The sequence below is a fragment of the Triticum aestivum genome, chromosome 3A (genome assembly GCF_018294505.1).
Source record: "Triticum aestivum cultivar Chinese Spring chromosome 3A, IWGSC CS RefSeq v2.1, whole genome shotgun sequence".
NCBI classification, from domain to species: Eukaryota; Viridiplantae; Streptophyta; class Magnoliopsida; order Poales; family Poaceae; genus Triticum; species Triticum aestivum.
Window position 1 is genome coordinate 452,013,575 of NC_057800.1, and position 10,057 is coordinate 452,023,631.

A 10,057-nucleotide genomic window follows, 5' to 3' on the forward strand; every position below is an offset into this window, starting at 1 on the left:
AAGTGAGAATTGCGTTTGATGAGCTATGCCCAGGAAATGCACAAATGATTTCTTCAAAAATTCAAAAAGCACTTGCCAAAAGTTGTGCAGATGGGGTCCGAAGAGCAATAAAACAAGAGATGGGGGATAATCTTTTTTCGGTTCTTATTGATGAATCTCGTGATATATCAGTAAAAGAACAAATGGCCTTGGTTGTGAGGTAACCCATTGGTTACTTTATTATGTGTTCCGTCTTTTGCCTGGTAATCACCTTTTTTTCTAATTAACTAATTGTATTATTTCTTCTATGCCTTACAGGTATATGAGCAAGGGAGAAGTTATTGAAAGATTTTTGGGTATCAAGCATGTCAAGGAGACAACAGCAGAAGCACTAAAGAAAGCATTGGTTGAGGTTCTTGGTAAGAATGGGCTGCTTATTGCAAATTTACGAGGGCAAGGGTATGATGGAGCATCTAATATGAGGGGAGAATTCAATAGTGTTCAAAAACTTGTCCGAGATGAAAACCCATATGCTTTCTATATGCATTGTTTCGCCCACCGATTGCAGCTAGTAGTTGTTGCTGTCTCAAGATGCTGTTCTTCCATTGAGGATTTCTTTGAATATGTGGCCTTGATTGTGAACGCCGCTGGTTCGTCTTGCAAGAGGAAGGATATATTGCTTGATAAGCAACGCATAAATCTGTTGGCTAAGTTAGAGAGTGGAGAAATTTTCTCAGGAAGAGGGAAAAACCAAGAAACATCATTGGCTAGACCAGGAGATACAAGATGGGGCTCTCATTATAAAACACTAGTTCGTATAGAATCGATGTGGGATGCAGTTATACAAGTGTTAGCTATTGTGCATGAGGATGAGCGTAATCCATCTAGGGCAGGAGGTTTGGTGCAGATAATGGAGTCTTTTAGCTTTGTGTTCATCATGAAGTTGATGTTGCAAATCCTTCGCATTACAAATCAGTTGTCACTTCTCCTCCAACGGAAGGATCAGAATATTGTTCAAGCCATGTCTTTGGTTACAAATGTGAGGTCTTCCTTGGCCAACTTGAGGAACCATGGTTGGGAACCACTCTTTGAAGATGTCAAGATCTTTTGTAATGTTAATGATATTCCGGTTCCAAATATGGATGAAGTTGTACCGAGATTCGGCCGATCAAGAAAAGGAGGGAGAAATAATGTTACTCAAGAACATTTTTTTCGTGTTGATACCTTCTATGCAGCGATAGATGCTATCACCACAGAGCTGGATCATCGCTTTAATGACATGGCTTCAGAACTGCTATGTGGATTTGCTTGTCTTGACCCAAGAGACTCATTTTCCAAGTTTGATTTGGACAAAGTGTCTAAGCTTACAGACATCTATGATGCAGATTTCTCCAGTGATGACCGTAAGCGTATGAAAACCGAGCTCCAGTTGTTCATCAACCACATGAAAAGACATGATGACTTTAGAGTTTGTTATGATCTTGCAAGCCTAGCCAAGAAAATGTTTGAACTTGAAAGAAATATTATGTTCCCTCTGGTTTATCGCCTTATTGAGTTGGGGTTGCTTCTACCGGTGGCAACGGCATCGGTTGAAAGGGCCTTCTCAGCAATGAAGATCATCAAGACTGATTTGCGCAGCAAGATGTCCGATGGTTGGCTTGATGACTTAATGGTGTGCTACATCGAGAGAGAGATATTTAAAGGACTTGATCTTGCTGAAATTAAGAAAGAATTTCAACGTGAAGGTAGAAGAATGCCATTGCCACGTTCTATTTAATGAGAGTAAATCTTCATTATGGGTATGTATTCTTTCTAACTATCTTCACTTGCATAATGTTGTTTCTATCATTATATCCTACTAGTTACTAATTCATGATTTATCTCTGGTGTTTATGTTTTATAGGTCATTTTTATGCCGGTCTAGGTAATATAAATGGTTTTTTTGGCACTCAATCATCCATGTAATCTTCATCAGCTGAGGTATTTAGAGTGCCAATAGTTAAGTTTTGATTTCGGTTTTATTTGTTGAACACCAAGTAATATTTATTGAGTATTCTAGTGAGCACTTCCATAGTTGAATTATACATGGTTTTTTTGTTCATACACTCCGCCACACCTAGAAATTATTCCTGCGTTCGCCACTGTTTATACCTAGCAGGGAGAATTGGGTGCAACAAAGTCATTATAAAAACAGATTGCACGTTTGCCGCGGAGGCGGCGCAAAAAGCTGATGATTACGTGGGCTCGGACATAGCCACTGGTCTTGAATGCAAAGAGCTAGCACTGGACTTTGCAAATGTTTCATGTACCATTTCCTGCGGGAAGCAAATGAAGTTGCAAACGATCTTGTCAGGATTTCGTTTAGCGATAGATCTTCTAGTTTTTGGAACTCTACGTTCCCCGATTTTATTTCTCATGCCCTTGTAAATGACCATGCGATTATTTGAGAAATAATGTTTTGATGTTTCAAAAAAAAGACTTTCAACTTGAAATTGTGAGGGGACAGCCGAAACATATTTCCTGTTTGATTGACCACCCTGGTATTGAACACCAATTGAATCACCAATTTAAGCACTCACCCGTAAATAAAAGAATTAACGTTACTATGAAAGAAGAGCAGCATGACAAAAAGCGCGCCCCTATGCAAGGAGCGAGGCGTAGAGGATCTGGTTCCAGGTGTCGGGTAGGCCGGCAAGGCACCAGTGGCTGCAGTCGTTGCCCGGGTGGCCGCCGCTGTATGCCGACGGGTGCGCGTCCCTCCTCAGCTGCGACAGCAGCGTGATGTCCAGCAGGAACACCGGCTTCGACATGCCGTTCAACGCGTTCCGCACCGCGCCCTGCGCCGGAAGCGGCCCGCCCGGGTACGTCGACCCCGCGATCGGCTGCGTCTGGTGTGCGCAGCTGCTGGAGCTCTCCCCCCACTGAGCTCCACTGCGTAGTAGTACGTACGTAATTTTGAACAGGTCAGTGTTTTTAAACGTGGTACTACTCTATGCGGGAGCTGGGCTCTAGGGGTGTGGGCTTACTTGAAGTGTGTCGGAGAGATGCCCTGGAAGTAGACCTTGGTCTTGGAGGTGTCCACGTTCGAGTCCACCCATCTGGCCCATGTGGACATCCCCTTGGAGAAGGCCGTGAGCCGGTCCATGTCTTTCATGACGTGAGCCCCGTCTTGCACATAGTCCCATCTGGTTTCACGGAAGAGGAAATACAAATGCCGTCAACAAACACAAGAATGATCTTATGTACTACCAGTATATGCTTGCGCAAGAAAGTGTAGTGCGTCTTACGGTTGGTCCTTGCCGGTGTGGGTCCACCAGTGCCAAGTGTTGAAGACGAGCATGTCGGCGCCGAGCCACGCGTCGCCGGAGATGGAGTCGAGCTTCAGCACCCGGCCGATGGACTCGTCGACGATGTCCACCAGGTAGGTGCTCCGGTAGTACGCCACCGACAGCCCGTAGTCCTGCACGAGACGGCAAGCGCACGTCAGCCGCCAGCGCGTCCGGCACCAAACTTTTGATGGATCGCGCCGTGCACCTCGACGTACAACGTACACGTAATTACTCCTCCATGCACGGTCACATGGGATCATCAACATGCACAAGTTTCCAAGCCTGTCGGCGCCGATACGGCGGACGCGGCCATAAAACCGGCAGGTACGCCGACGCATCTCCGCTTGTCTGCGTCCGCGGCTACGCTGTGCGTCGCACTGTCGCGCTCAATAACGATGAAACGGCAGGTGCGATGTCATCGACGCCGTAGCGAGCTGTGCCTGCGTTTGCCGGATAGGACCAGACGCGAGCTCGTGGACCATTGGTTTAGGACTCCTACATCAGTGATTCCTTTTCCAAATTGCCCGTGACCTTGCAGGTTAGTGAACTGCAAAGCGCCGCGATTGCCGATCGGGCGTGTGCTGTATATGTCAGCGGTCGCTCGTTATTCCCCGGCCCCGCGTCATTCGTTTTCTTGCCGGAAATTATGGGTTGGCGCTAGTTGCGCACAAGGGAGTGAGGGCAACCACAAGGCTAGGACCGGAAAGGCTAGCCAAGCTGGTGTGAGATTATTGCCCAGGAAACGACTGATTGAGTTGTCCTCATCATCTGGAGTGCTAAGTGCCGTCTAGTGGCAAGAACCGGCACCAAACATAATACTCCCCCCTTCCATCTATATAGGGTCTAATGCGTTTTTCGAGGCTAACTTTGACCAAATACTAGAGCAATAATATATGACATGTAACTTACACAAAGCACACAGTTAAATTCGTGTGTGAAAGGAGCTTTCGATGATATAATTTTCACATTGTGCATGTCATGTACTATTAATTTTGTTAATAGTCAAAGGCGGTCTTAAAAAACGCATTAGGTCCTATATAGATGGAAGAAGGGAGTAGGTGTTTCAATGCACTGGACCATCTTTTCCATCGAATGGGGTAGTATATAGTATATTTTGTTAAGCTGCTGCAAGTAGTATCTATACCTGTATATAGTGTGTGAATTACTTTGAATGTTGTTCATTGAATGTGCTAATACGGCGACTCACGATACATAGATGGCAACAGTACTTCTGTTGGATATATTTTTGCGCGAAAAGTTTACGATCTGTTCATCAACCGTCAAGGGAGTACAGAAAACAGCAAAAGTATTGGATATTATCTTTCATCCCATCGAATTCTACCTCATAATTTAGAAGATTTCACAACAGAGCTTAAGCATAATGCGCAAACCTCAAGACACAAACATTTCTCCTTTGTTCTAGAATCTTTCATATTTTAATTTTTCAATCTTTTCTTTTTAAATGAATTAATGTTCTTTGTTTTCACTTTGTGCCTTACAACCCACAGTATTCACGAACCTTAAAACACATTAAAAATAGAATATTCTATACTTTCACTATTCAAACACACTTTAAGGACATTCACATGAAGCCATTAGACCACAAGGCTTTCTCAGAAGACATATAAGATATCGCACGAAACATCTCACTCAAGGATGTGGTCGTGAATTCCCATGAGGTTTGATCAGTGAATTGCATGCCGTCCTAGTCGAAGTCTACAGCTCGCGGACACCCTCACCACTTTCTCCACTTCATCATGCTTGTGATCACCCATAATTGTGCTGATCATATGAATGTAGGTCATCCTTCTACGGGTGTTAGCCCTCAGGTGAAAACAATTCATGTTCGCACCCGCCTGCTTGTGGTTGTTGATCTGCGTATGTGATCTTTCGTGAAGCACATGGGCCAATGAATCTCTGCTTCAAACGTTGCCGACCCATGCAACACTTGGCAAGAACTAAAACCCATTGTAACTATGACGAAAGACGGGTTATTTCCGGTGTTGTTGAACAGTGGCTTGTTGTGTGTACTTGCACGAGGTTTGGGTGATGTGCTATGACGGCTCGGACTGCCAAATCGTGCTCCGAGTACCTCTAGTGTGATCCTCTTGTGGTGGTCGAAGGATCCTCTAGTGTGATTTTAGATAGCCAACCAAGTTGAACTTCGGGAAGAGTGGGGGGGGGGGGGGGGGGGGGGGGGGGGGGGAGGAGCTTTCCGCACCTTCAACTTTGTGCGCGAAGTAGCCAGGACAAGAAATCACACCTTATAAGCGGAAGCCGCAGAGTATTGTTCGCAAGTTGTATGCTTCCATGTGATTTCATTCTCCGTAATAACCATAATGAGATAAACCTCATCCAATTGGACCAAAAGGAAGACGGTTTGGCAGATGTGCTCAATAGTCCAATTGTCGGGTGGCTTGATTTTGGAGAGCCATGCACCTCATTCATGGCCTCAGCCACTTTCCACTTATTTCTAGTGGACACATCGTAAATCAAAGGCGCAATCTCCCTAGGTCGCACCCCATGGGAGTCCCAGAAATCTGTCCGGTCCCACTTGCCTATGCTTATAATGATGGAGGTGTAGAATACATTGCCAATGATGACGATGGTGGAGATGTAGAACAAGTCAAGTTCTGCGTCATCACAAGGGTTTCCTATCCCACCCACGTTTTATTGGGTTCCTTCTTTCCATTCCAACCGGTTTTAGTTGGGTGCCGACTTGCAGATTCTTCCCGAGGGCCACACCTGCACAGCCGCACGTTCCACCCTTGGACGTAGGAGTGGAGCAAAATGTTCACCGGTAAATCCCGCGAGACTGTCCCTGCCTGATGCGGTGACCTAAGGCCAACCTCAGCGTGCGACCTCATCTTATCCGGCCTCGTTTGTTTGAGGCAAAACAAACGGATCTCATGGCTCAGCGCGCGACACCCTAGCCTCATCTTGTCTGTTTGATGTTCGGTCCGACTCATTTCAAACGCAAACATGCATCTGGTTTGGGTTCAGGCGGACAGCAAACGGACGCGCCGCTCGTCCGCATCGGGGCCGCGTGGCAGGCGGTCACCTACCTCCCACCGCCCAACATAAATACGCACGCTTGGTCGGCCCCACCTATCATCCGCCCAAGCACGCGGTAGGCGTCCTTCTTAAATAGGAAGCCGTGAACCGGTCGCAGTCCACGCTCCCACTACAGCCGTGCGGCCTCCTCGCAACCCAACACCCAAACCCTAGCCCTTCCTTCCCTTTCCTCGAGTTCGTCGGTCACCGAAAGCCATGGGGTGGTGGAACACCGGCCGCAAGGGGGCGCACGATCGCGAGGCTGGCTCGTCCTCGGGCCACCGCAGCCGTGGCGTCAAAGACGAGCTCGGATCACCCCCACGGAGGGCCCCCGCGCCTCCCGCATTCATCATCGCCCCTACGGCCGCCGGCGAGCACGACCGACACTACATCCACGTGGATGTTTGCCGCTGTTATTGGGAGAAGAGGACGCCGCTCCCCTGAAGCGACGTTCATCTTCCCAATAACTGGCATTTGTCCACGAACCGGGTGCCGATCTCGCCGGTCCCGACGAGCGGACGTGGGTGCCGCGAGGAGATCGAATGCCGCCGCTGCCTCCTGCCAGACGACCTCTACTACGACCCCAGGTACGCCGTCGACCCCAGGACACTTGGTTGCGAGACGAGCACAACACCCGGCGTGCGTCCTTCTTTGTCGGCACCTCATCGGGGCCGTGGCGACCACGTAAGCGCCGCACGCGTGCTCCGAGCCCTCCCCACGCGCGCGGGCGTACGCGGGTGCGCGGCATCACGCCGATGCCATCGCCTTCGCCCTCTCCGTCGCCCCCCCCTCCTCACCTCCTCGCATGACAGAGGAGGAGGAGGCCCGGCTCCTTCAATGTGTCATGGAAGACTCCATGAACACGCACAATGAGCGCCAGTGGGAGGGCCTGGAGACCATGATGGCCCTCTCTGCCGCCTGTGACGTCGCCTTCCCCGAGCTAGAGATGGTGGACGTCAAGGAGGAGGTGAGGAGAGAGGAGCAGCCCGTCGCCGCGTTTCATCCGGATCTGGTGGGCCAGCAGTGAAGCTGGTCGTGCACGGCCGACGACATGGCCGACGCCATGGGGGCCGTGAACTGGTGCCCCACGCCGCCGCGGTCTCCGGAGTGCGAGCCATCGCCACGGGGGGAGGAGGTGCAGGCGCCTGCCACCTTCCAGGAGCCTCCCGCCTTCCAAGGGCCGGCCCACCTCTGGACGCCGCCGCCCTATATCGACCTCACTCGCGACGACGATGACAACAGCAACGTGTGAGGAAACCACGACGGGCACGGCAGGAGCGCGGGGGCGGCGTTTTTGTTTTGTTTTTTTATGTTAATTAAATCTATGTGAACTGTGGAACCGGGTTGTTATGGGGTCGTGAGATGTTTAATTATGTTTTTATGTTTTTACGTTTGTGTTTATTTTAGTTTTGTCAGCATTTTTTTTAGTTTTTGTGATTTTTTTAATCACGTTCATCTCAGACATGATTTGGTGTGTGGCCGTGCTTTGGACGCACCGGCACGGCAACGGCCCCAAACAGACATGGGTGACCCATTGCCGCCTCAAACAGACAAAAACAGATCGAAATGGATGTTCGTTTGGGGTCGTGCGCTGAAGTTGGCCTAAGATCTAGTACGTTGGGTAGTCCTAGTGTATCTTTCCTTTTTCTTTCAACCAGCAAACAACCTACTACAGGAGTACTAATATGCGTGAGTTTCTTGACCATCGATCTATCACGTGTGCCTACAAGTCAGATTTAACACCCAAAAGTACCGATCTGGTGGAGCCAAGAAATTCTCACGTGCCAAGCCTCTCCCAAATGGAATCTGGAGTGTATAGAAAAAGAAGATTGCCTTCCATCTCGAGGAGCAAAGAGTTTGACCCTGGTTTGGTTCAGTGGATCACGGGATGATACCACCAATCAGCAAAACACCAAAGAAGGAAGTGGCAGGAGAGATGGCGGACACATGGTGCGGTGCCCCTCTGCGCTGTCGCCCATGGCGTCTGGTTCCCACACCCCCACCCCCGCCTCACGATACGATTTCCACCATCACCGACCCCGCGCAGTCATGTGATGTGCAAGTGCAAGCAAGAAGGGAAGGAAGCGGCTCGTGGGTTTGGCACTACGCTGGACGGCTGGAGGAGCTACTTCTACTTGTATCCCTTCGCGCGGCGCGGGGGAGGAGACAAACACGCTGTTCCAGTTCCACCGGTGGTGCCCCAAAGCCAGCGGCCGGGACGCCAAAAGGCCAGCACAAAGCACGTCCCTTTTCCAAAGTGCGTGCAGGTGCAGCTGCGCATAATCTATCAACGACTCGTCGTCAAGGAATTACTAGTGTCAACGAAACAGTTTGGCCAATTCATGCTTTCACAAGTTATCACTACTACTAGTAGGACCTAACCAGAACGTTGTGCACTACAGGAAGTACTTTCTTCTGTACTGGTGCTGATGCAATGGAAGGGAGGGATGGCTAATGACTGACACCGAATCTTAGCTGGAACATACACGGGACGGCACGGACCTGGAACGTGACGGTGGAGACGGGGTTGCCCCTGCTGTAGCTGGTCCTGGAGGCCGGCGCGGCCGCGTGCAGCATGCACACCAGCGACTCCCATTGGTTCAGGCTGATGGAGTCCCCCACGAACAGTACCTTCTTCCCCTTCCATCTGCTCAGCAAGTCCCGCCCGTCGAACCTGGTGCGGCGGCCATGGCCACGCATGAGCAATGCGCCATTTCGTCAGCGACCTTCGTTTCCGACGAGATCAGCCGGTACCGACTCGCGTGCGTGCGTGCGTGCATACATACCTCGGGAGCTCGCAGGAGGCGGGGCGCCACCGGTACTTGAGGTAGAGCTTGTCGGGGCGGCCGTACTTCTGGCAGTCGAACTCCGGCTCCACGAAGGGGCAGCCCGCCGCGTCGTACATGGGCATCGCCTCGTCGTACACCCAGCTGCCCTGGAACATGTTGCACGACGCCATGCCGCTGCCGGCGTGGCTCCCCCGCGGACCCGGCCGGTGCTGCCTCGTGCTGCCGTGCCTCGGCTTCGACGCCGGCTTGTGCCGGATGGCCAGGGTGGACGTGGACGTGTTCGCCGCGGCGGCGCCTGCGCGCAGCGAGCACGCGAGGGCGGCGAGGAGGAAGAGGCGTAGCTTGTGCCGCGGCCGCTCGGGGGCCATTGCTCGCTCGGCGCTATGGAGCGACGAGCTGGGGACGGCGGGGCGGGGTGAGCTAGCTAACCAGTGACGGACAGTGAGCTTTATAAGGTGCGGGACGGGTTTTTTTACGCCTTTTATCCGGTCAGCTTTTCTGGGTAATATATCTCGGGTTAGATTCTTGCTCTCTCTCGCTTGCAGGTGGGGCTAGCACCGACGAAACGAGATTTCCTCGTCAGGCCGACGATGCTATGGTAATCAGACATGGTGGTCCGGGCATTGCGCGGCACACGATTTCATGGTGTGCAAGGTTTTAAGGCCTTCTTAATCCTATGGGAAGATTACTCATTTTAGGGCCTCTTTGATTCTAAAAAGATTACCGTTCTTAAGGCCTCTTTTAATTCTAAAGATCCTAAAGATTGTCGTTTTTAGGGTCTCTCTGATTCGCAAGATTCTAAAAACATGAGAAAAAAAAACATTAAGTTGAAATGTCACGCTCATGTCAATCTTATAGGGTTTTGATATGTTCGATTGCATCATAAAAAAATAAAATATTCTTTTA

At 50.2% G+C, this 10,057-nt stretch overlaps 1 protein-coding gene across 1 annotated transcript; it reads right to left on the reverse strand.

Annotated features, from left to right (window-relative positions):
* Window positions 1-2,443: 2,443 nt before the first annotated feature.
* LOC123061617 (protein trichome birefringence-like 38) lies at window positions 2,444-9,583 on the reverse strand. Its single transcript, XM_044484793.1, has 5 exons — window positions 9,149-9,583; window positions 8,865-9,036; window positions 3,267-3,439; window positions 3,006-3,164; window positions 2,444-2,910 (listed from the first exon to the last, which is right to left on the reverse strand). The coding sequence occupies exons 1-5, from the start codon at window positions 9,517-9,519 to the stop codon at window positions 2,619-2,621; spliced, it is 1,167 nt and encodes a 388-aa protein (XP_044340728.1). The 5' UTR covers window positions 9,520-9,583; the 3' UTR covers window positions 2,444-2,618.
* Window positions 9,584-10,057: the final 474 nt, after the last annotated feature.

Excerpts from the sequence above, each read along its gene's own strand:
- LOC123061617 (XM_044484793.1), bottom strand. The coding sequence starts at position 9,519 with ATGGCCCCCGAGCGGCCGCGGCACAAGCTACGCCTCTTCCTCCTCGCC. Across the intron at positions 9,037-9,148 it reads GCCTCCTGCGAGCTCCCGAG|GTTCGACGGGCGGGACTTGC; the intron begins GTATGTATGCAC and ends CCGCCGCACCAG. Across the intron at positions 3,440-8,864 it reads TCTCCACCGTCACGTTCCAG|GACTACGGGCTGTCGGTGGC; the intron begins GTCCGTGCCGTC and ends CGTCTCGTGCAG.